The 27,827-nt window shown below is 35.3% G+C and overlaps 1 protein-coding gene across 1 annotated transcript in view; it reads left to right on the top strand.

The window, feature by feature from the left end:
• Positions 1-265: 265 nt before the first annotated feature.
• SEMA3E (semaphorin 3E) overlaps positions 266-27,827 on the top strand; it is a 130,270-nt gene continuing 102,708 nt past the window's right edge. Inside the window, exon 1 of the mRNA XM_085216357.1 lies at positions 266-1,095. Coding sequence (XP_085072483.1) covers positions 969-1,095 — 127 coding nt within the window. The 5' untranslated portion in view covers positions 266-968. The remainder of the gene's footprint in view (positions 1,096-27,827) is intronic.

The following is a 27,827-nucleotide window of genomic DNA, read 5'->3' on the forward strand; positions in this document are numbered from 1 at the left end:
CATTTGGAAAAAAAAACCAACAAAAATCACAAACAAACAAACAAACAAACAAAACCCACAGAACAAAATGACAACCAAAAACAACAACATAAAACCAAACCCTTTTTAAAATAAAAAAAGACTGCTGATCCACTTAGTAGCATGCTGTTTAATGACTCTAAGTGATAATGCACTTAAACTGTTAATTCAAGGGTTAATCCTCCTCTAACACCGAGCTGGGAAAAAAACCTGAAATGACTTTTCAGAAGGGAGGGGCAGGAAGAATTCTGACCCTTCTCCTGATGCTTTACAATGTGAAACCACGAAGCAATTGAGGAATCAGCGCACGGCACGTGGATTAAATCGCTTCCTAGAAGCAGCTCGTACTGTACATCGCCTCAACCCTCGCTGAACTTTCTCAGTAAATACGGCAGCCTGACAGCCCGGCTTCCCCGCTGGGTGGATCCTGCAACTCCAGGAGGGAATGGCACTTCTTGTTTTTAATTAGCAAAGGTGAAAGGTGAATTAAAACTGGCTGTTTAGCAAGTCAGAGCAAGGGGCTGAGTTCCGAAGAGCACCAAGGAGGAGGGTGCTTTCTTTTTTTTTTTTTTATTTTTCTTTTTTTTTTCCCTCCTTCTTTTAATGAATTGCCTTGCAGGAGGGACTGAAAATACAGCTTCTTCCTGAATCCACGGGCAGAGTTACTAGAGAGCTCAAGACACAACACTGCAGAGTAACGCCTTGGAATGTCCTCGCACTTTATAAACAATTGTACTGGGGAGGGAATATTTTTACATGACATTTGCACAGCTTGACAAATGGCAGGCTGAGGCTGTGTGCTCTTCTGACGAACATTGATTTTTCACATAGAGATACCCCACAAACTAACCAAAGAGAGATATCTGACTGTACTAGAAAAGTAGAAGTGGAACTTGGAGCCTTAAAAAAATAACAAAGAGCAGCAGTTAAGTGAAGACAGCAAGATTTCGATGTTGGGCATGATGGCATCTGCCCAGGACCTTTTAATTCTGGCACTATGTGGTTTGTTACTAGAGTTACCAGCTGGATGTCACGCAACAGATACAAGACAGCCAAGGTTACGTCTGTCACATAAAGGTAGGTCAGTGTGTCAGGTTTTTAAAGCCTTTATGCTAATGCAAGTTCATTGACTTCACTGAAAGTATTGCAGTGGGGTTAAACTGCGGTCCTTTGACAGAGTAAAATATTCCTCTTGAGAAATGCTGTAAATTATGTCCTTGTACTAAACTGTATCTGTAATTGACTTTACTGAAATTAGAATTATTTCAGGAACTTGTAGTGATTGATTTTAGGCTGTTTCAATATTCTTATACTTGAAAGAGCATTAGGTTTTCTTGTCGTTCTGTGTTATCCTCCGTGATGTAAGAAGGATGTCTGATCTTTAATAATAAGGAAAGTCATGAGAAGATACCCTGAAATTACTACTGAATAAATATACTCTTATGCATAAAGTAGCCCTTAAGCAATTGAATGTCTGTTTCACTTTTAGAATTCTATTTATCTACAAATATAGCTAAGGCAAAAAGACTGCATTCCTGTGTAACCATATGATTCATTTTCTAAACTAGCAAGTGTCATCACACTGTAATTAAAATGACTAACTGCCAATGTAAGTCTGCTTCCAGTTTAGCTGCTACTCAAAGAAAAATATTACTTTCTCTCATATTTGTGTACATTACTTACAACTTTTTTCTTCAGTTTTAGTCTCCCTGAAACCTAACCCCTTCTCCCTTAGCTCCTTCAAAGTGCCCCCTTGTTCTAGATTGCATGTGATTTAAACTCTTCTTTATGATTTGGTTCTCATCCTATGTATATCTATGGATACCTGTACACAGCTATGACGTTTCAGTCCTCTGCAGTAGTATGTACATTTGTAGATGTCATACATATATGTCAGGCAGTTATTAGCAGGGGAGGTGGAAAAAATATGCAAGTGTGCAAGGTAAATTGATGTTAAGTCAATCAGCTATGTTTAGATATTACCTTTTGTGCAAAGATGAAAAGAAAATACCTTTTTGCTGACATAGTTGGGAGTAAGAAAATGCTAATTTATTGAAGTACATTTCTGTGGCTATGGAAGTGATAACTATGCAGCATCAGTGTGAAGTATATTAAAATCTGTATTTTAAGTGTGGCTAGGATTTAAAATCTAGCATCAGCTAGAACTCCATATAGCTTTAGTCTAAACAAGGTTTAATTGTGTTTTATGTAGCAAGCTAAATTAACAATTATAAAGAAAGAATCTGAATAGGATAATTGGTCTGTATGCCTTGCTAGGAAGCTCTATGAAATGAGTTTTGTTTTTATTAGGGCAATGAAACATGTTTTAAAGAGAGAGACTTGTCATGAAAAGCTCTCTTGTAAGTAAACAAATGATTGCTATCAATGCAGTAAATCCTTTTCAATATGTAAATCAGTAGAATTGAGTGATAAATGCTGATTATATAATTCCCTCACATCTCCTTTGTTGAAAATGTATTTTATTGTTGATTTATTTCTAGATGTAATCACTAAGGTTATTGTTATTATTGATCTTTATTTGCTTGCAATGGAGTTAGGGAGATGAGAAAAGCAGAGTAAATGAGACAAATAGACCTACTGTTATGTTGGTTCAGGGTTTAGCTGCCAGTTTTGGCAAGCTCCCCACTACGGTTCTGCAACTATTAACTACTTCTGTGCTCACTTGTAGGAGTAATTGTTTTTCCGCTGGTTGGAATCACTGTACATTTCACTGCATACTATCACTTTCAGCAGGGAGCCAGTAATTTGGGCATAGCACATCATAACTCTGATATTTTCAAGGAAATTTTAAAACATCAGTTTCTCACTGAGGGCCAAACCTCCCCTGACTAATGTCAGCTTTCCCAGATCCAATGACACAGAAAGATCTTTTCCAAGCAAATTCTCTACCATGCGCACACATATCTCCATCTTATATTTCACCTCATAGAGTAACCTGCCACATTTTCCACACTTATGAAATGTGACTGATTTTACAAGTTGTGATGCAGTCAATGAATCCCTGACTACATATCCAAAGTCAAAGGTTATATGTGGCATCCCTGCTTGCACCCTGGGAACAGCACTTGCAATTCTCCCATCCAAAAGAATGTAGCATCCAAGTATGAAGTCCATGAGTAAATGTTGCTGCATTCACTAATCAAACAGGGACAGCAGGAAGATCCCCTAATTTGAATTGCACTTACTTCAGGGGGATGCTGCTCTGGGTACCAGATGGGCATGGGCAGTTACAAAGTGGTGGTTGCACCATTTTGGTACAGGCAATGAAATCCATATGTGTATATTTTCAGCATGGAATAGTTGTAAATTCAGCAATAAATTTAATCGCAAAGATCCTGAAACATGAAAGCAGACATACCTGCTCAAAGCCTCCCTTTGCAACTGGGAATGTTGGAGGTTAATTAGCATTCTGGCCACTGCAGGCTAGGCTAGTACTGACAGATAAGTAAAAGCTTCTGTAATGATTATGCTGAGCTTTAAGGACATAAGATTTTTTTTTCAATGGAAGGAGTATTTATAACTAATCTACTTTAAAAGCTTGTTACCTTACAGAGCTAGGAGAAGGCATCCACAAATTAGACTCACTGATTTTTACAATTTTTCCTTTCCTTTTTCTGCTTCAAAAGTGATGTTCAGTGAAAGTAAAGTGAACTGACAATGAATGAGAGCTTTTTGCCCTCAGAAACCAGGCTTCACCTGCAGAGCACACATGCTTCCCAACTCACTGCAACAAGCTCAGGTCCTAACCCTTGCTCAGAAGGGTCACCTGATGGATAGGAATACCACAATCCCCTTGCCAATTAAAGGATATACTGTGAAACCTCTGTTTGATGCTATGGCCATTTACTCAGCTTCAGTGGGACTTAATCAAAATCCTGCTTTCCTGAACTACTGTTAAACCTGTCAGTTTAATGTAAGCTGTAACAGTATTTTTTGGTAACACAGTCTTCATTCATGTTAAACTCGAACATGAGAATTTTGCCATTCCTTTATTTGGGGTTGAATTAATTTTATGGTTTTAACTTAGTTCTTAGTAACATGAACTGTATACAAGCCCAGGAATGGAAGGTGTTTTCCTCAGTCCATCGGCTTTTGCTCATAAGAAAATTTATATTGCAATTAACACCATTTGTGGTATTAGTGGTATGGTCATGTTGAAGGTTGCATTTGACAATGACCAGCAGAGATCTTGCTTGAGATAATGATGTATCTCTAATGTTTCATGTTGGTTTGTAGAGATTAAAACGTATTATTGATCATTCAGTATTAGAGAGAAATATTGTTTCTACATTATTAAATTGTAGGTTGATAAATACATTTAAAAATCATTAGCTGATTTTAAGTACAGTACAGGCACTGCTTAATGAGGTGTTAATGGAGGCCAAGATTCAGCCCCCATGCTTTATAGGCTGCGGGTTGCATTCTTTCCCAGTGTCCCACAGTTTGAGGTCTCGCAATGGGAAATATATAATAAAGGTGAAATCAGCTCACACAATATGTTAAAAAGAAACTATTTACATTACAGGTTGAAATGGATTTGGTTTCTTTCCAGAGAGCAGGAGGGATACATTTATATAAGCCTAGTAGAACTACATTAAAAGCATGTAGGCCTGAAGAGCGCATGAAGGATGTAATTGTATAATTCAAGCCCTACACATGGTATGCAGTGTGTTCCTAAGTGTTCTTTTCTGGTTTGTGGATAGGTTAAAGAGCAAAGGTGACAGTATGAAAATGAGTTGTTGAGCCACTGTGGTGTCTCTACAATTTTGTACCAGGATTAGGATATAGTACAGTTGGCTCTGTGCAGACATCTGCAGATATTGAGAAATTTTACCTGTTTATTTTACCTGTTTATGCTGCTCTTGAGTGATTTGAGGCGTTTTGGCATTGTCCAAGTTCAGTTTGTGTAGCTATGCGCTGGACACTGTTCTTTCCTGGAAAGGGTGTGATTAAGTAGCATTTCCAGTCCTAACACCTCCATTTTGCTTTCTGTGAGCAGTGCTTGATACTGGAGGTAGTGAAGTTGCAACAAGCAGAAGGATCAGCTGAACTAAGAAAGGAAGGATCTGGACTTCGAAATTTTATTTTCAAGATAAAACATTTCAAAAAGGTAGAAGAAGAGACTGAAGGGACAGATAAAATTTTGCAGAAGTGATACTTTCTGTGTTCATATACAGATTTTAATATATAGGGCGTGTACATGAAACCATCTATAAGAATTATGGTTTGTTAGGCCTGTCTAATAGTCTTTGAGGACTGCTGAGGTCTGCTGCAGAGGAAAAATATTTCATTGCCATTTGCAGGAGCTGGACTTTCAATGTGCCTACTTTAACTTTCATGATAATAGTCATTTTTATCATGAAACTGGCTGATTCAGTTTCATGTGTAAACTTTTTTCTATTTTAATAGTCTTCATGGCAGTAGAACTTTGGTTTGACATAATTATGAAAGACTAGCTCTCCTACCAAGACATGTTAAAATGTGAGTAAGATATTAATTCATACTATATATAAATCAACGTGAATCTGTCAAAATAAGGACCTGGCTTATCAGCGCTTACCTGTAGTCCTGTATTAAAAAAATATGCTATGTGTATGTATATATTTATGAATACGTATGTCAATGTATAAATATCTATATGTATAAAAATATATGTATGAATATGTATATTTGTGTATACGTAAATATATGTATCTATAAAATATGTTTATGTAAATAACAGATAGATGTTTGGATTTTCCTTATGGTGAAATAAGTAACAGTTTAACTCTGAAGGCTTAGGAACTAAAGACTTGCATTTTATCTGAAGGTATACAAATCTCTTTGAGTATAAGGGTTGATATTACAAGTGTTTAGAAACAGTCTCTTTTTAACCGAATTCTTGAGGCTACATAGAACTCTGTGTCAGTACAGAAATGTTTTAAAGAAGGATATATAGATATCTCAGACGAACTGGTGGGGAAGAGAGGAGGGCTTTTATTCCCTTTCTCCCTTTGATCAAACAACAAACCTTGCCTCAGATTTATTATTTATCCATATCCCAAGAGGTGACTGGCAGCAAGTTGAGGAGTGTTTCCAAGTAATCCTAGATTGACTTGCTCACAAAGACTGGAATTTTTTGGCAGAGAAATCATGACAGTTCCTTTCATAACTGCAGTTTGTTGACAAAGGCTTCTGTAAGTTTTACTTTAGCAGAACTCCAAAGTGATAAGCACTGCCACTGGGGATGTAAGAAGCAGACTGTTTGCTGTGTAACATCAATCACTTTCCTGTTTTTGCTTTAAAGAACTAAGTGCCATCTGAAGCTACAAGACCAGAATATTCTGCATGCTACTGCTTCCACACAGCTACCTCCTTGCTTTCAAAGTGATAACACCATCTGCTATTTCAAACTCTTCATCAGAGATTATACTTATTATTTCACTAGAAATGTTTTATTTTACTTACATGAACACAAGCTTAATGTTGTTTGTATGATTTACAGTATCCTGAGCAAGGGTGAGCATCTGTTTGAGACCTTTTGAGAAATTCTGGGTCAAAAAATATTCCAAAACTCTGTAATAGGTATACTAAATATTATTAGAACTGCTGTCTTGGTCTTCTTCATGCAATTAGGCAAATATAATGAAGTCAACATGTAGTGAACATTAATTAGGTGTAGTCAACATTAATTAGAAATAAGCTTAAAGAAATCCAAACCCTGTAGGGATAAAGATAATAATCTTTGTTTTACAGATAAAACTCTCCTAATGTAAGAATACTATTTTAAATGTTTTGTATTGGTTAGTTAACGTTTGGCACTTGCATAATCATTTAAGCATTCATGACTATACATGAAAGAAAATGTTAAAAGAAAAAAAAAAAAGAAAATAGTGTATTATAAAAAGTCTGTAATGTAGTTTAGCATTAATTCCAAACTCTTGTGAAGAAGAGATGTTAAATAGCTTTGAAGAAACAGTATTTGAGTAGTTTTTAAATAAATTCCATCTTTAAGTTAGTGAAAATTACAAACTGTCAACATCAAGATTCTGTTTCAGAAACTGACTGAATTTACTACATACATAAAAGCAAATAAAAACACTGATTCTTTCAGGGAATGGTTTCAAAAATGAAGGTTATCAGCCTATTCTTTTTTGTCATCTCACACTGAACTACTCCTTTTTTCCATCATCTTGTTTCCTCTGATTTTCCTGAAGTCTACAACCCTGATTTTGGAAGAGATGTTTCACCTTGTTAATTGATTCAGCTGAAGACTACTGTAACTGTGTTTCTCCTTTAAGCATCTTCTGTTTGTTCTGATGAAGCTACTAGTAGATATGCTTTTGCCAATGGTACATCTCTTTATCAGGTGGTTTTATAGCTCTCTAAGGTCTTATTTTTTGTTTCAAAACAGTGTAAAGCAGAACTGTAACATTTTTGTTCAACTTTTTTCATACCTCATGATGTTTACAAAAATCATCTAGGCAAGAAAAACATTACAAATACGAAAGAAAAAAAAGGATTTTTCTGTTTTTTTTTTTTTTTTTTTTTCCAGGTTTTGTCCTGATGTTTCTTGATGCTAGACTTTGCTAAACTTCAGCACATTACAATCAGGCATCTCTTTGGCCACAGTGCTGTAGGTGAATATACCATCTTAGCAATGTGTCTTTCTTTCTAAGTCTGCTCTCATTCTTACATTACCTATAATTTGCAGGTGTTCTGGAATATAACAGCCTGTAAAAAGTTCAATTTACAGCTTCTGTGCAAGTATGAGCAGGAGGTCTGTAACCACAAAGATGTCAGCAAAGAAACGCTTGCCAAACATCCTGGCCCTAGCATGATGTGCAGAGTGTGTGTAGCCAATAGCTGATAAACTTGGATCACTCATGTAGCTAAAAAAATTTTAGATGGAATAAAAGTTGAATCTCATCTTCAGTTTACTTGCTATTAGTTTCAAGAAAAAGCAGATAATTAGTAGTTGCTTTTGTCATGTCATGCTACTCTGTCTCAATACTGTACTTGTCATGCTATTACCTATTCTGTCAATTAGAGTGCTCAATTCTTAGAAAAGTCAAGAAGAGTCTTCAGTTACATCAAATGACTTAAGACTTATTCCTGAAAGCAATGCAGTGTTTCAAACTGAAATCTCATTTGCTTGGTGGACGTGCCACTAATTTATCTTATGAACTTCGCAGATTAGTAAAAATATACCAGGATACTCTGTCCTATTGCATTCCATGGAAAAATGGTGCAATAGCACATTCTGTAACTCAGGTGACTGACGCTGGTTGACATCTGCATCTGGGAATTCAGAAACACTCCAGAACTTTACGATTCAGGTATAGTCAAAATAGTTGACTTCTGCTACTTATGTCTTCAGTGTCAAGGAAATTAATCAAAATTGGATCTTACATTGTTTCTGCAAATTAAAAAGTTAACACAAAGGAAATGATGGAATAGTCTAATGGTAAAGATTAATTTGACAAAAATTAGATTTTCATGCTTTCTATGGTCTATTACGGTATAGTTCAAAGTATCACTATGAACATTAAATATCCAAGTAAAGAAGAAATAAAGGGTCAAAAAAAAAAAAAAAGAAATTAAAAAAAAAGAAAAAGAAAAAGAAAAAAGAAAGAAATCCAGTCAAACAAAGCCTGTTAACCAAACAGAAGGAAAAAAAAAATCACTAATTTCTTCACATATCCTCTTAGCTTAGGCAGAAGGCATTCATTATTTATAAAACTTTGATGACAGGCCACATATAGTCCTCTTTAGACTGTGATTTGGCAGCAGCAACTAAGAAAAAAATGTTTTTGATCCTTCTGAAATCACTTTGCTAAAATTTCTACTTCATCAGTACTGAAGAATTCCAGGTTTTAGGAAACTCATTCTTGTGTGAATTCTATCTGTTTTGTTTATTTTATCTTAAAACCCCCAAATATATTTATTTAAAAATTTTAAAGATTCCTGACTGGATCCTTTATCTTCATGATGGATTTTTTGGTGAAGTAACTGCAAAATAATTCTTTAAACCAAGTAACCTGTGGTTGGAAGACAGGCCTTTCAGTGGCCTTTCAGTGAAAGAAGATGTCACTCCTCTTAATGTATCTATTGTCTACTTCTGTGTTTATTTTTATCTAAAGGATTCCTGACTTCATACTGTGAATCAGTTGATGCTTCAGTAGGAGTCAAACAATGGACTTTTTACTGTTGCTAAGTTTGTTTCATAGGCTTTTTCTTACAACACATTTGTTTAATAGACCTAGTAAAATGGTGAATGCAGCTATAAATGTATCTTTTATTTGTTGATGTGTAATAAACATCACAGGGATGTTGGCCTTTTCTTATTCTCATCTTCCTGACACTGGTGAAAGGAAATTGTACAAAATGAATGAAAAGTAACTTAAACTGATTGCAGAAAACAGCAGTCCCCAAATATCTAAGGGTCAGTACCTTGTTTCTTTTTTAACAGATGGTTTCTCCCCGCAGTGTTACCAAACCTTAATAATAGTAAAATAATAGGTTGTTTGATGCAAGGGAATTATTCCAAATAGCACTATTCACTCGGGTCATCACTGAAGGTCATTTTTCAGCCAGAAAGCTAAAGGTTAGCAAGTGTCACTTAATTCCATGAGCTCCTGCAACTCTTTATTTATGATTAAGCAAAGTACTTTCCTGTGGGTGTGTGGTAAAATACAAGAATAAAGGAAAATAACCCTATTTCTTTATGCATTAAATATTTCATCTCAGTTGACTGAGAGTGGTATGATACAAAGCTTGAAAATATGTGTTGTCTTGGAGCTCAGAAGCACTCAGGCTGACTTTGAGATCTTAAAATTATTGCTGAGAAAAAAAAAAAAGTCTTTATGTTTCTGTGTTTACATGCAGTAAGTCATTATTTTCTCTTCTCTGCTTATCTTAGGCTTGGCCACATCCTTCAGCATATTTTCAGGTTACACAAGCACCTGAGATAGCTGTTTCTAAACACACTATTGAGTAGGTGTTAAAGTATTCAGCAGGTTGAGCATTACTTGTAGCTCTGGAACAGGCTATAAATACTCCCATGTTCTACAATGATTGCAAAGAATTCCTTATTGGGATTCCTTACTGCTTCTTTGGGGGAGGCAGTCAAACAGTGCAGTGTGTTATTTTATTTCTGAAATACTTGAATTCTTTCTGATAAAATGCCTCACATTCAAAAAATAAAAGAAACAGTTACAGTAAAAAGTGGTTCTCCAAAAACTGCTTTGAATGCAGCATCCTTTCCTTTAAATCTACCACTAACTACGCTAAACCTCTGATACAAAAACAGAACAGAGCCCTTGTTTCACTGTTACTAAAGACAATGATAAACATCCTGCAAATTTCTATGACTAAAGATTTGACAGGGTCTTTCCTTGTTCCTGACCTTATTTTCTGAAAGAGGTGATTCATTTGATTGTTGCACTTATCCTGGCTGTGTACTTCTATCTGTCCTGAGCACAGAAGAATAAAATAGTTAGCTTAAACTAGAAGCCTGACACAACACTCAGATAAAAGTGGGTGAGATGGATTTGGGATGAATGTTTGATGATAGGTCTAGGATGTCACACATCTGAGAATAAAACCCTTCTGAGAGTGACTTACTGCAGTTAACACTCTGCAGCACAATTGTCTTGACACAGTATTAAGTGAAGATATTATTCCTAATAAATGTGTCCTTGATCTATTAATGGCCTGGAAGATGAGGACAAAGGTGTAGTCACTCGAGCAGCAATTTGAGCAACTTAAGCAGCAATGATATCTGTTGAATACAGCTCTCTGAACCACTGGCTCAAATGTGTTCTGTGGCTGCTTCTGGGCACAATAGACTGACTTAGGTTAAGCAGGTTTCAGAGCACCCTGAGTTAAGCTTGCGCACTTCATATTGAAATAGGTGAACCTCTCATAGCTGCCTGCCAGAGCTGTCTTGCGAGGACCAACAGCATTTATTTCTGCTGCAAACAAAGTGGCATTATAGACCATACTCTAAAAATTTGATTCCATAAATACTTAATCATCTGTGTACTTTAATCATACAAATGCTTCCAACTCCACTTGAGCTGGTGTTTGTTTGCAAGATCAAAGTCTAAGGCCCAGATTCTTTGTGTCCATATCTGTAGTGTAACTGATTAAAATCAATAATGACAAAAGTTGTTCTATTTTCCTGAACCCCAGGCATTACAGAGCAACATTAAACTCTGACTATTTTGATTTATATGTATAATTTAACTTTCTGTTTTGTTGTTTGGTTAAAACCCTTACGAAAAGGCTTGAAACTTACATTTTTCCATGCTCTTTTGTTATATGAAAAGTGGTATTTTTGTAAAATGCATCTATGTGGATTTTATACAGCACTGTAGTATGTGCATGTATTTGTCATTTAGAACTGTGAACTAGATATTTCAAGTGCTATATTGTCTCTGTCATTTTTTTTTTTTCAATGAAACCACCCCTTTGTTAGAAAATGAAACAAATTACTTCATAAAATCAGGTCAATAGAGTAGTTTTTTTTTTTTTTTTTTTTTTTTTTAATTTTACTTGACTGCATAAATGTGTGATACCATTAAAATCCTTGAGCTGAAAAATTCTGGCTTTTTGAAAACTTCCTATACTTTTAAAGTAAAATAAAACAAAAAACTCATAGTACTGAGATTTGAAAATAATGCCATGTAAGATATTATTCTTTTATCTATTCTTATATCTTTTCTATTGCCCTCCTTCCCTTCCCCGTCTCCCTGATTAGGATTTATAATAAACTGGTTGGACCAACATATGAACCATTGTTTCTTAATCTCACGCCGGGTATACAGATATTAGAAGAACCTCATCTCCCTACTATAAATTGGAGTGAGACACACCAATGTTTATAACTTCTCATGAAATAGCTCCTAGAGTATACTGTGGTAACAGCACAGACATGCTCTAACTCAAATAGCAGGTTGAAAGGTAACAGAAGTATTGATTTGTACTTCTATGCGATACTGTTGAGTGGGATCCAGAGGGAATAGCTGAGAGTTAGAGTTGTCAAATCTCAGCATTCTTTGTAATATAAATGGTGAAAGTCACAAGCTAACACACACGCAAGTAGATTTATTTTAAACTATGGTGAAAATGTACCTCAGAGTTTTCTTGAATTAGTCAAATATAATATGACTAATACATATATACATTGTATGTCTAGTAGTCCTGGACTGATAGTCCTGCTACAGCTGTTTGCTGTGGTATGACTTCCATGTTCAAGTGTCCACAATTTGATGGCATGTTTCTACAGATATCTGTAAATTTCTGTGCAAATGCTGTCTCAGTGGTTTTACTTTTTGGTCCTTCAGTCTGTAAGGTGTACCCTTCCAGAAACTGTAATTCTGATAGCAGAGCATAGCTATTACTGTAATCACCTGAGTCCCGATCTTCCAGTTGTTACTGCATTAAAGTAGTACAGGATAATAATACATTTCTATAAGCATTTTGGAGCTTTGCAGTTGCTTTCCCGGGGATTACAATAATGCTAATAGTATTCAGCCACTTCTGATTGTTTACAGAATTTCAAAAGTGCAGCTGAAAGTACTAAGGGTAGAGATGGATCCTGAGAACTTAGCTTACATGAAAACGTGTGTGTGTCTAGGAAGACCATGGAGCAGATCCTCCTTTAAGGAGATGCTAAGACATCCAGCACAGCGTCATCAATGGCAGGTTGTGCCTCACCAATCTGGAGGCCTTATATGGTGGAATGACGGCATTGGTAGACCAAGGAAGAGCAACTATGTTGTCCACCTCTGATGAGGTCCAGCACCATATCCTTATCTCTAAATTGTCAGTTGTGTGCCATCTCTGAGACATGTACAAACACCTACTGAATAATCAGTTAAAATTATTAAACTGGTGATTTATGACAAAAGTAATCTCTCAATGTGCAGTAAATTCCTTGGTAAAATTTATATGGCTTTATCAGTGAGCTGTAATTCTGATGTATTGTTCAGGTTATCCTGAGTTTTTCAGCAAATGCAAACTTTTCCTTGGAAAATCTAGAATGAGAGTGATCTAGTCAAACAGAATAATAGATCATGACTACTGAATAAGTGGCATGTTTTGCTTTTCCCAAGACAAACATTTCTTAATTGAATATCCTTTTGTATCTGTCTCTGTTTAAAAGTTTACATTTCTTTGGATAAGTCACTTTAAAGTGATGACTGATGGTATAAAAATATTTGTTCTGAGTTGTAAGAAACAGAGTGCATAATGAATTCAGTAAATATCTGAATTATGCATTGTGTTCTATGTCATTTCAAGATTAACTTGTTTTTCCTCTCATCAGTATGACCAAATAGTTCTGGATATTTACACTGTAGGGGAAGGAGAAGAGAAAGAACAAGACCTCCTTGCTTACACATACTTTATAATGTTTTTTTTTGTATGCATTAAGAAGAGTTAAACAAGATTTGAGCTATATGTTGCATGCTGAAGCTCAAGTTCACTGTAACCTCTGAGCTTCTGTGAACATATCCTCTGACTTCAGTGCTTTATTTGGCTGCATCTCTTCTGATCATTTCCAGATTTTGATGGCATTTGTGCTTTGGGAAGCTCAAGTAGGTTTTTTTTTTCACTACATCCTCACTGAAAAATTTGGACAGAACTAGCTCACATATCACAGGCCAGGCCAGAATTTTCACTTTGACGTTATAAACTTAGCCTAAAGTTTCATCTATGAATGAGAACTGAGTTAAAGCCCAAATTAACAGTGCAGTGAAGACATGTGATCCTTTCAAATGCTACTTCTCTCTTTTTGTTTATAGCTGAATAAACGTCCCTGAGGTTTTAGAAGCATGCTGATGAATTTGTACTGCTTGGGAAGTACAGCTAAGTTTAGAATCTTGTGGTTACTGACCATATTCATGGAGAGTATTCCCTTCTGATTCATAAAATAGTGTGACTAAGTAATTTTTCAGTGGTTTTGTGAATCCACACCCTATTTCTGTCTCTGTATGGTTCTTCAGGCTTCTACATATGATCTATACCAACAATTTTGCTCACTTAGGACTATGGCTGCTTTTATACTAGAAAATGAATAGTTTATGAACATTCTCTCTTGAAACTTTAGGGGGCAGAAGAAAAGAAAGGCAGAATCCCTCTCCCCTCCACAAAATTCCACTAGATTTGGGTTCAAGATGATACGAAACAAGATATGTTGGGACTGAGTGAAGCTACGTCACTGTGTCACATTTCTTCCTTTCCTAGAATCATTAACCATCTTCATGCTACAGCTCAAATCATGATATTATTCATATCTTGCTATGAAAATCCTCAGTCTTCTCATTCTTTTTACGGTCCTGTTCATCATGACAGAAAGGCAGAAGACAATGATTGAACAGTGTTATCCAAATGGATCAGTAGCAATCACATAGATAATTTCAATGTATATTAATTATATTTTTTAATTATCTCCAATCATGAAGCAATTGAGGTCTTTCAAAACAGGTGGGTTATCCTCATCAGGATAGTTTTAATCCAATTATAATGCTAATTGTTGTTCTGTGGGGTCATAATTCTCCATTTGAGGTGGAAATGTAACATCTGAGAGATCTGTGGAAGAAAACCAACAAAACACAACCTTGTCTGAAAGCTTGTTGCTTCTTCTATCTCTTTCAAGTGTTAGAAAATGAGACCTTTCAATTTTCCTTAATACCTGCATTCTGTAAAACAACTCTAAAATGAAATTGATTGGCTTATTTCAAAACTAGTCCTTAGTAAAGATTCATACAATAAAACCCTCCGAAAGAATTACTTTTGTTGAAATGAAAACCAAAACAAAGAATAGCAATTTTGTGGTATATTAAATATTTAGATATTTTAGCTACATATTTCTGCTATTTTATTAATACCTTATTTTTACCCTTATAGTTAGAACTAGGATCAGAAATGGAAGTGTGACAATTTTCTAAAGGAAGATACGTAATTATAAAAAACAAAACAAAACAAAACAAAAAAACAGAAAAACAAACAAAAAGAAAAAACAGCAAAAAAATCCTCAGATATAATTTTTTAATACCTTAATAAGTTGTTCAATTGCAGATCTTGGTGTTTAATGAAGGCTTTGTTGCCATTACAATGCCACTTGAAGTCCTAAAGACAACTTCTTTAAACCTATCAGACTGTCTGGAAAATTGACTGTTATAATATGAAGGTTAGATATCATAGCTGAGCAACTTTTGTAGCTAACCGTGGCAAGAAGAACCATTAACTATATTGTCATTCTTTCATCAGGAGATTCAAACTTCTAAGGATGCTGCAGACTACTCTATCATTTAAGCTACAAATCTCATGTATTCAATTTTCTCTTCAAAACTTCAATACTGAGTAGCCTATGGGACACTGAAATCTTGCAGAGAGTGTAACAATTGCTGCTCATTACACGTAATTGAGAAGTAGGGAATCCTGGTGTTTCAGCTTACCAGGGAATAGCTCCACGGAGTATAGCCAGTTTCCTGGACTGTTATTTTAGTCAAGGGAGGATGGAGTTTTCTCCTTCACTATGGATCACTTAAACAGTTTATCTTTCTTACAGATCCAAAAAACACATCTGTCCACATCTCAAAGAGCAATATTTTTTCACCCTATATATTGAAATAACATATGTCTTTCATCAGCAGGAAGTACTGCTGTTTGCCTGCAGTGATAAGTAGCTGCACTTACTCAGAGAGAGCATGATGTTCACAGTTTAAAAAGGCTGTCCACTTTTCCTTTCTCACTGTATTCCACAAACTAGATAACTGTGTTTTACCAGGATTTGTAATGCCTGCATTCTCCAAAAAGGTAATACAAAATTGAGGCCTCCAAAGCAGAATGTCAGAATTAGCATTGGAAGGATTTGCTTATAGCATTGCACAACATTGCAGTGATTTTTCCGCTAAGAATGTGTCTTGTCCCAACTTGCGCACCATGAAATGATTGATTATAAAAAGTTGTTTGGGCTAAAGTGCAACAATAAGCCCTGAGCAAATTTTGTCCACACCTGGCTGTTTCTATAACATTTCTACTTCAGAGAAACCTAAAGTATCTGAGAGAAATTCTGTGATCTGGCTTACATATTTATTCTAAATATCGATACAAACATAGTTTCACAACTTCTTTGTGATAAGTCAATGTAAAGCTTGTAGCAGTACAGTAAGAATTAGGACTGGTGATGAAAACCCTTCTATTCCTTAATAAATGTTCTAATGTAAAATGATCCAAACGTACACCTGGAGTCTCAATCATCGTATTTCAAACACCTTGTTTCCAGAAGTGACTATATAGCTATTCATGAAGCAAATATTTCAATTTACTTTACTTCACCTTTTTCTAAAAGAACAAAGTTTTCAAATTTGAGATGATAAGTCATCCAGGGATTGATTTTTTTTTCCTTTTTATGCTGAATGAACATAATTTTCTACTGCCACTTTATCTGCTTATCACATATACTCATGTTCCCAAAATTCGATTTAAGTATAATCAGATTATCTTCCATTTCCTCAACACAATTTAAACTGCACTCGAACTGTATTTCCATTGCAATTTGTGTTACCTTTCCATGGCAATTGACAAGGCATTCCTGTCTACAATGAATCTGTTGACTCTACTGTTTCCATTGTAGATTCCATATACCTATTGTTTCCTTAGATTTACAGATGTACTGAGTCACCCAGAAGTGTAGTGATTGATGATACATAAGTGGAAGGTCATTTCCCAGATATAAACAAAACATCATAGCATTTTGTTTTCAAAGGGAGTTATTGAAATCACTACCAACTGAAACTGAGTGTAACGGATATTTTCATTTACCAAAGTAATCGTAGTCCCTAAAAAAAGTTGTCCGTTATCCTAGGAAAGGTAAAACTTTTAGAAGATCTGCTGAGAGAAGAACCCACAAGGTATGTTTCCATGCACATTAATTCAATTCAGATTCAATTCCTAGAGAAAGATCTAGTCACTAACTTCAGAGCACAAATGAACAGGAAGGTCTGCAGTAAAGCAAGTTAGGCTACATGAGCCAATAAGGATTAATACCTTTTTTTCTTGAGTCCAGCTAAGTGTTTTATTCCAGTCAGAAAGCTGCAAGCTAGCAAGGTAGTGTGTATACAGTACTGCAACTCTAGATTGGCCTGTAAGTTTAAAAACCTTGTGTTTCACCAGGAACAACCTCTCCTATAGGCTGACATCTGCTTGATATTTTCAGACTGTCCTGTATTGAGGTTAAAAAAACCAGACCATTCTGAACTTTCTGGGAACCATCAAACCAGACCATTAAGTGCAGTGCAGACTATTATCTCCATGCAATTCTTTGGCCTCTGTCATGCATCCAGGAGGGAGTGATTTATTCATTCACTATGTTTAGTACATAAAGTGCACATAAACTTTTTATTCTGCTGAGTAATGCACAAGCGAGTATTAAAATAATAACAAACCAGTATTAAAATAATATCAGTAAAAATAAATGAGAAAAGAGAATTTTGTAAAATCATCTGTCTCTCAGTTTAGATTGAAGTGTCTATCAGTTTGGAAATCATGAGCTTATACCTGCTACCTGGAACCTTTTTTCACAACTTCTGAAAATATGTTAAAAATTTCATAACCTAAGTTTTCAAGTTGTCTAAATGGGGATTGATGTCTAATTTTACATGCCTGTCAATAGTTAGATATATGTTGATAATCAAGCTCAATAGTTGATACATATGGATAGAAACATCTATTTAGCTGTAAATTGTCAGTCTTAGCTAGTATGAGAACATAATTCTTTGTTTGGGTTCTCAGTATTATTGCTCAGTGTATATTAGTTAAATAATGTTAAAGAATTGTCAATAAACTTCTATATCTAAATACAAATATTTATTTATCTAGTACTACCACTAAAATGAACTTCCTATGAGAATGTTTCTAGTATAAGAAAGAGTCTATTTCTGTCTCTTTTGATACTGTATATTTTGTACTGTGCATATGGTCAAAACAGATTATTATAATGATCTCTTACATCCTTCAAATTTCTGGGGCACTTCTTATTTGGCATAATTGTGTCCAGCTTTGTTGAATGCACAGTCATACACAGGCTTAGTACAATTTCACTGTCAATATACTTCTAGTTTATACAGGCAGTTCTGATACTCTCTCATCATTAATGTTTAGTTTTCATCTAATGGACATATTCTTTGCATTGGACTTTGAGCAAACATATGAAATATGCCACCTTAGCTGCTACTGTATGCCTTAATTTAAAAAGATTGAAATAGTAGGAAGTTTTATCCTGTTTAACCACAGCATATTTTTATCATGTTTGGGAAAAAAATAATTCTGGTTGAGAAGGATACCTGATATATATAGCATAATGTCTTCTCTGACTTTAATGGGTTTCACTGTTTTAAAAATCATTGGAAATGGAAAACTCTAGACACTAACAACTAAAATCACATCACATTGCTTTTATTAAAAGTAAAAGACTGTCTAAAAAAAGAGACCAAATTGTTTCTGCAGTGTTTCTTTCTTTGTAAGGAGACTACAATGATATATCTATTCAGAAACATATGTAAGTGTTCTTAATTAACATACTCAGAAATATTCAATAATAAGGAATTGGTTTTACATTTAGACAAGCAGCAGTTATTTTAGGAGTTTGGATACATCAAGGGACTCTGCATATATTCAATTTTTGTAAAAGTATTAACGTGACTTGTTATTTGAAATATTAACTGAAGAACTTTCTGGGATCCATCCAGCTATGCTATAACATTCTTAGCATCATTTCCAATTTCCTTCTAAACTAAAGTCTTACTTTACTGAAAGTGTAATATTTAAGATACAGACTAAGGCTATCATGTCATATCTAGAATAAATGAGATTTTAACAGGAGATTCCACTCCATCTGTTTGCACTCGTTGTTAGCAGAGTTATCCCTACTGATTTTCTGCATCATAAAAAGTAAATCTAGTGTCAATTGATTTTGCAATTATTTGTGGAAAGGATTTGTTGATGGCAGTACTGAAGAATTTTTCATAGAATTTTTTTACTTCATAAAAAATCTTGGATGCATTTTCCACAAAGAAACTGAATTAACATGTTTCTTTCCAGTAAAATCCAACCTGGATTTATAATTTAATTTTCTTTAACTTTACATTGTAACCGTAGTTAAGCTCTAAACCACATCTCCTATTGGTGACTTGCATTTTTATAGAAGTTGCTGTTCAGATGCTCAGATTCTTATCTGGCTGGAGTATTTTAAATCAAATTAGAATAACTTAGTGACTGTGTATGTGTGATTTTTTTTACTGAAATGTTTGCTGACATTTTCAGGGAAGACTGGGATTTCAATGACCAAGTTTTTATCTAATCCACTTAAATCTTTTTGAAATCCTACCATTAACTACTGAATTCTCTTAATTAATAATTTCTGAAAATACCCATGTACTTCTCAAATTATATATAATCTAGTCCTTTGAAATATACTTGTCTCCAAGTATCTTGTCATACTGACATTGCTATAAACACAAGCTTGTATATCCTTTCTAATCTCAGCTGTTCTATGATTCTACAGTATTTTAACCCATCTTCTAGCCAACTAACAAGGTTTTAGTGGCAATTCTTCAAGTTAAGTTGCTCATGCTTCCATACAGATCATGATAAGAAGATACAGTACACTGAACTGTGCTTTGAGAATTTTAATTCTTTTTGCCCTTAGATATCTTTCAGAGCCATAAAATCTTCGAAGAATCTAGACAACTTGATCTTCATAGTTCTAAATATCAGTAGATATGGTTTACTAGGGAGCATTCCTTCTTGTTTTCCATGATTATGAGAATTCTTTCTATCCTATCAAATCAATTTACTTAGAAGCATTCTGAAACATTTTTTTTTGTTCACTATGAAGATGGATACTTGAAAGGAGGCAGAGGGCTTATTTGTATACTGTGTTCTTCTTTCTAGAATAGTAAATATGAAGGTAATGTTCTTCTATTCCACCAACACACATAGAGTTTAATGAAATGTTGCCAAATTTTAATAATCTTTTAATCTAAAAAAAGATCACTGTAAAATTTTTATTCTTCTAAAATTAATTTCTTTTTTATCTATATTTATATATAGTCTACTTTTTAATATCAGTGTAATCATACTGAAAAAAAAATTGCAGTGTATAGTACTGTAAAGACTTGATAATATGTATGATTTACATAGACATAATTCAGATCAAAATCTAGCAAACAAAGTTATTATTAGACATCTCAGAAGACCAAATATAATCACATGAATGGTAGCCTGCAGACACTGGACATCATGAATATAAGCCTTTGAGCTGTTCATTTTCAAGAAGCCTGTTTTCTCTTTACCTTTTTAATCATATGCATAAAGTTAGTTTTTCTGTTTGACTAAAAGCAGCTTGGAAGCCCCACATCCTGATAGCAACAAATTAACTCTTAAAATTGTTCTTGGTATGAAGAAACACAATCTAATTTTAGAAGCATTTCATATGATTCTATGATTCTATGTGTTCTTAGAAACCTCTAATCATAGTTTTACTGTTTTGTGGACAAAGCCATTTGGTGATTGTTATTATTTACCTGAACTGAGATTAATTTCTATGGAGACTAGAATAATATGGAAGCAAAGCTACCAGGTTAATCTCTCAATTTGAACATATATAATTACTATAAGGATTCCAAGAGAAGTTGACTTATTCTCTTGGATTCTCACATAAAACATTGCTTTCTGTAATTAAAAGTCTCATATTTTAATTTTATTTCCCTGTTTTCAACAGAATCATAGATTAGCTTAGGAATTAGAAAATAGAGAAAAGAAAGAAGATCTTACATTTTTAGCATCACTTACTGTATTGATCTGATTACTCTATATTATTGTATTTAACCCTTCAATTCCCTTCATATTTGTGTGATAAACTGTAAAGTAAAGGTTACAAGTATACAAGTACATGGAAATTACATGGAAAGAAGGAAAGAAAAAGAAAGAAAAAGAAAGAAAGAAAGAAAGAAAGAAAGAAAGAAAGAAAGAAAGAAAGAAAGAAAGAAAGAAAGAAAGAAAGAAAGAAAGAAAGAAAGAAAGAGGGAAGGAAGGAAAAATAAAAAATAATTTAAAAAAAGAAATAGAACCATTCTCTGAAGGTGAGAAGAGGACTGTATATACAGTATGCACTTTTTTTTACTTTTCTCTTAATCTTTTAACATGCTTATAATATAATGACTTAAAAGAATGAACCCTGAGGGTTTTGTTTGCATCATTATCTACTCTTTCCATCACACAAATGAGAATCATGAATTGTTCATAGTAGTGAAGGAACTTTTCGTGAACTTCTTGATTTTTTTTAAATATACGCTAAATTCATGCCTGTGCTGTCCACTTTTTTTCAGTGACGTCCTTGTATATGAACATTTAAGCTTAACCTTGAAGTAAAATAGATCCATATAAGGCCTTGAATTCAGATGTTGCTATCAATTGCCATGTATTAAAAATCTGTTTAGAGAATGATTAATCTAATCAAGTGGAATTTTTTTTCTACCAACAATGCAAAGACTACCAAAATCTAATCTCTCTTCTGTTGATCACAGTCTCCCAGATTACCTGGAGAGTCAAACAGCATGGAACAGCATTCAGGGAGTGGCACAGCAGTTTACATGGCAGATCACATAGAAGGGTGTGCAGGTAGGGCTGTCATTCTGTCACTTTCACCCTGCAGAAAGATATGTCCTCTGCATCCCATGTGTCCTCTCCAGAGACTGTATGGGCTCACCTCAAGCACTGGGTGCAGGTTTGGGTGCCACAATATAAGAATGACATAAAATTATTAGAGAGTGTCCAAAGGAATGCTATGAGGATGATGAAGGGTTTAGAGGGGAAAATGTATGAGGAATGGCTCTGGTCACTTGGTTTGTTCAGTGTAGAGAAGAGGATACTGAGGCGAGGCCTCATGGTGGCCTACAACTTCATTATGAGGAAGGGGCAGGGACTGATCTCTGCACTCTGGTGATAACAACAGGACCCAAGGGAATGATATGGAGTTGTGTTAAGGAAGTGTCAGGTTGTATAGTAGAAGAAAGTTCTTTACAAAGAAGGTGATCAGGCACTGGAACAGGTTTCCCAGTGTAATGGTCATGGAACTAAGCCTGTTGGACTTCAAAAAGTGACTGAAAAATGCTTTCAGAAATAAAGTTTGAATTTTGAGTTGTCCTATGTAGAGAAGGAGATGGATTTGATATCTTTTTGGGTCTCTTCCAACTCAGGATGTGCTATGATTCTAGGTCTTCTTTTGTTTCAGTTTTCCAGCTACTGCCATCATTTCAATAAATAACTGTGAGTGCAACTCTTCCTACGCGTTTATTATTGTTTGGTGTTATAAGGAAAACAGGCTGTATATCCAGATCACTGCTCACATACTCAGCTCAAGTTTTTTAACTTTCTCATACAAAGGTCACAGACAGTTATTTTCTCTGACTTATTTTTCATATTTTTGTAAGATCTGTCTGGAATCTTTTCTAGCTCTGGAGGCTCTCTTTAATTTTACTTTCAGCCTTTGACTTCCACAGAAGCCTGGTTAAACATTGGCAATGATGAGAGAGGATAAGAAGTAAGAAAAAAAATGGAGAAGAATTCATAGTTATAGTCATTAGGAACTTACTTGGACATGCACTATGTAATCCACTGAACACTTACTATATACACTACTCTCTTCAGAGAAATAGGTATGTTAATTAACTAGATTCAGGTACTATCCTGAATGTTTCCTGAACTTCAGTTCACAAATGTAGACTCCTTTCAAAGGCTAAAACGTGCTCTATATTTTTATGGTGATGTGGGACTGCTAAGAGGAGGATTATTTTAAATATCCATTTCACAAGACATTGTAGTACTGTTTAGTTAGGAACATGAAAAATACAGAAGGGAATGAAGTTTGTCTACTAAATGGAAAACATCTTAAGTTCCATTGCCCATCTCTGACAGAAATATTGCCAATTAGAAAGCAAAATGAGAGTAAAATATTTGACACCAAGGGAAAAAAAAAAAAAAAAAAAGGGATTTAAACTGTTTGTTGTTTGCTGTGGTTGAAAGCTTGCTGGAATGGAAATGCAGGCAGAATGAAAAGTGAAGATATAAAATGATTATTTAAAATTATACATGTGATGTCTTATTCATGCAAGAAAAAAATTGAAAAGTAATTTAATATTGTCAAATGACAGATTCTTATGGTTAGAACTAAAATCTCACACTTCATAGTGCTAAGTTGTGGACCTGGTTATTTGAATAGTAGTTAAATCAGACTTTCTCATTATATTTATTAATTTCTATATCACAACTATTTTTATTTTGACTTTACTTTTCACTCAGAGATCTCAGAGTATTTTATACAATGCACAACATTCATTAAAAGCATTGTTCATTTAATCAGCCATTTGCATGTTTCACTCATTTGGAAAACCAGCATGCATTCTGCATTTCTATATTTTTGTTAGTGGCCTTTTCAAGACAGAGGTTAGACTGCCAACATGCTCATGCACACAACTTTGAAAAGTCAGTCAGTGTAAGTTACCCTGCTACTTTACAAGTGATACTACTAAAAAGATGTGTATTAATTTATAGTCATGAAAAATGAAAATCTTGTATTTCTATCCTCTTCCCTTCTTAGCTAAACTGCTTTTGCAGTCCAACAATTTTTTCCCCGTATCACTTCCAGTCCATGATGATTTCCAAGCTCCAGGAGCTCTCAGACTTACTTAGTTAAGATTGTATGTTTTTTTATTATAGAAATATTTCCAGTAGACGATATAAATTCATTGAAACTGGGCCATTTCCAGTTTGAAAACTATGCAGGCTGTGTTAGAAAGGCATCTTTAATAAATGCATTAAAAATATTGGAGAGAAGCATTTTATGGTGGCACTGGCTACTTCTAAGAGCTGTAATTTTAAAATTATTCACTTGGAGTTCTTCAGATTTAATTTCCTTTTTTGTCTCAAAGAGATATTCAAAACTAAAGTATATAATCTTTGTGCAAGTTTTTCATTAAGAATTTTACATACAAATGTTATTGGAAACTGTTGAGGAGGTTTGTATTTCATTTGTTGATTTCTTTTCTCTGTTAATTTAGCTTATTTCCTCCTCATTTTAGCATTAGAAGGAGTTTACAGTTGGGGAGAGATGAACTGTGGAAAACAGGATCATAATTTACATAACCTTAGAAAGCAACTAAACAGAATATAATAAAGTTGAAAAAAATCTTTAGTAAGCAGCAATACCATTAAATAATTAGAGGATAAATTTTCAGTTGTATTGTGTTCTCTCTTTCATGAACGAATGCTTCCTTAGGACTAGCAAGCATGAGAAACCTGGATTAAAAAAAGATTTTGGATAAATCAGTCTAAATGATAACAATAGAAAAAGATAAATGCTGATCCCCCTATAATATGGAAGACTTCAAAGAAGAACTTATTTACTGTGAGAGTGATGCAGCACTGGAACAGGATGCCAAGAGAGGTTCTGGAGCCTCCTTCTCTAGAGCTATTCAAGACTCACCTGAATGCCTACCTGTATGACCTATTGTAGAGAATCTTTTTTAGGAGGATTGGACTTGATAAATACTAAAGGTCTCTTTGACGTGGTCCTTCACCACATCCTTATCTCTAAATTGAAGAGATATCAATTTGAAGAGCGCACTATTTGGTGAATAAAAAATTGGTCTCTTCCAGCCTAAGCTATTCTATAATTCTATGATTATCTGCCAACCAATTCGGATTGGGGATTTGGTTATTCAGAGAAAAAAAAAGAAAAAGAAAAAAGAAAAAGAAAAAAAAAAGTGTGCTTTTGTTGACCAGTAAGGAAAAAAAAAAAAAAAAAAAAAAAAAAAAACACATTAAATCAAACAATGTCTGAACACTTAAAATTTTTCTTTTGTCTATATTTCTATTAGCTAATGCCAGTTCCCGGAGATCTCCTACCAGTAGCTAGTTATTTATATTTATTTAAATATCAAAATGTTTTTGTTTCTTGAATCATCGAAATCCCTGTGTAACTTAGAACCTTTGTTTCTTTGGGGCTGTCCAACTCAGAGAATGAGAACAATTAAATTAAGAAAAGGGCTGAATGTTCCAACAAAATGGTACAACCTAGACAATCAGAACAGCTTTGTACTCTTTCATTAGATTCCCATGGGCTGCCTGGAGGCTTAGGCTGGCTCTATTGCCTGCCCAGCTCAGGTAACAAGACACAAACAGGGAATCAGCATGGTCCAAATCTTCCAGTTGCTGGCTAAAATAGCTGATCTGGCATAAAACTGGTGTAATAATTTATTTCTGGAAAAGTCTGTAAGTAAATGGAAGCCTAGTGGGAACAAGGAGGAAGCAAGGGAGGATTTATGACTCAAAGTAATTTCTGTGAATTGCTGTTTCCCTGGGCTACCTAAGCATACTGTGCAGCTTCTTACTTGCTGTGAATGCAAAGGTGTAGTCTAGTCTAACGGTACAGCTGAACTCTGAATTTATTTCATATTGAATTGAGAATATCTGAATTAACTGATGAAATCATCAGTTAATCTGAGGTCAGTATAGAGTTCTGAGTTCAACTCTGGGGCTGTCAACAAAAGAACAACATGGACCTGTTCGAACGTGTCCAGAGGAAGGCCATAAATGTGGTCAGGGCGCTGGAGCACCTCTCCTGTGATAACAAGCTGAGAAAGCTGGGTTTGTTCAGGCTGGAGAAGAGAAGGCTGCGGGATGACCTCACTGTATTCTTTCATTACCTATACCAGAGATTAGAGAGCAGACTGATATAAGGAAGAAATTCTTCCCTATAAGGGCAGTGAGGCATAGGAATAGGTCACCCAGAGAAGTTGTGAATGCCTGCATCACTGAAAGTGTTCAAGGCCAGGTTGGAAGGGTCTCTGGGCAACTTAGTGGAAGGTACCACTGCCCATGGCAGGAGGTTGGAATTAGTTGATCTTTAAGATTACTTTCAACACAAAACATTCTTTGATTCTGTGATTTGGCTTATCCCTTCCATCATGTTCATTACGAATCTCACGGTGAGAATGATAGAATGATAACTCTACCTTAAAACATTTTCAGTCTTACTCATGGACATCTGAGAATTTAAACTCAGTTTAAAACACTAATTTAGTGAAAATGCCACTTGGTCTTTCCTAGGAGCAGGAATGATTGAATACTTTTTTTTTCCTGGTTTCATTCGACTCTAGTGGAGACTTTCAAATGTCCACATATTTCAGGATATTTTGAAATGCATTCATGTTTAAGTGATCTAACAGAGCTAAAATGTTTTCTGCCACAGTTGCTTGCCCCTTCAGCTCAATCTGAATCCTCTTTAGGATAGCAGTTAGACTTAAGTGTCCTTAATAAGGATACTCACATAAATCAGATTATATACATACAAAAAAACAACCCTTCTATGTGTTTTGCTTTACTGGATAGCTGCCTTGGTAAAAGAAGCAAATCATTTTACTGCTTTTGCATCCTGGTTCCAATTCCTTATTTTCATAATCTGAAAAACAGCTGATACTTTTTGTGCACCTGATTTGCTGCTTTTACAATCAGGTAGCGGAAAGCAAATTTAGCAAAATTTCCTCTGTGTTTCCATAATCAGCTTGAACAGTTCAACTAAGGTCTAGGACTGGCAGATTTTCAAGCATTAAAACTTCAGTGATTATCCGGAAAAGTTTCTATAAATGCCCTCAAAGCTTTAGTTGAAAGATTTCTAGTAAAATACAAGGAAAGTGTGTCCTTGAAGTGTAAGGTAATAACCTGGGGCTCTTTAAGTTCAGTGAGAATTTTTTCAGCACCAAGTGAAAAAATGGTCTCCAGGTGTACAATAAGAAAAAAAAAAACAACATCTACACAACAAAATAAAACAACAAAACGCACAGAACTTGGCATTAAATTCAGGCAAAATAGTTGGCAGTTTTTGTATGATCATGCATCCTTACGATATACTACCATGAAAACAGCAGTGTTTGCGTTTATGTTCATGTGCTTGTATGTATATTGAATGCATATATGCACTTATGTTATATACACAGTTATGTATGTCTTTCACAGAATCACAGGATCACAGAATCACAGAATGGCCCAGGTTGGAAGGGAACTCAACGATCATGAATCTCCAACCCCTCTGCCATATGCAGGGCCACCAACCTCCACATTTAATACTAGACCAGGCTGCCCGGGGCCCCATCCAATCTGGCCTTGAATACCTGCAGGGACGGGGCATCCACAACCTCTCTGGGCAGCCTGTTCCAGTACCTCACCATTCTCAGTAAAGAATTTTCCCTTGACTTTCAACCTAAATCTCCCCTCCCTCAACTTAAAACCATTTCCCTTTGTCCTGCTGTTATCTGCCCTTACACAGAGTTGATTCCCCTCCTGTTTATAGGCTCCTTTTAGGTACTGAAAGGCCGCAATGAAGTCACCCCACAGCCTTCTCTTCTCCAGGCTGAACAAGCCCAGCTCCCTCAGCCTGTCTTCATAGTGGAGGTGCACCAGTCCCCTGATCATCTTTGTGGCTCACCTCTGGACCCCTTCAACAGCTCTCTGTCTTTCATGTACTGGGAGCTCCATACCTGGACACAGTACTCCAGATGGGGCTTCCCAAGAGCAGAGTAGAGAGGGACAATCACCTCCCTGTCCCTGCTGGCCACCCCTCTTCTGAAGGAGCCCAGGATACCATTTGCCTTCCGAGCTGCAAGAGCACACTGCTGGCTCATGCTAAGCTTTTCATCAAGACCCCCCTCTCCTTCTCTGCAGGGCTACTCTCAAGGACC

The sequence above is a fragment of the Meleagris gallopavo genome, chromosome 1, assembly GCF_905368555.1.
Source record: "Meleagris gallopavo chromosome 1, MGAL_WU_HG_1.1, whole genome shotgun sequence".
Lineage (NCBI taxonomy): Eukaryota > Metazoa > Chordata > Aves > Galliformes > Phasianidae > Meleagris > Meleagris gallopavo.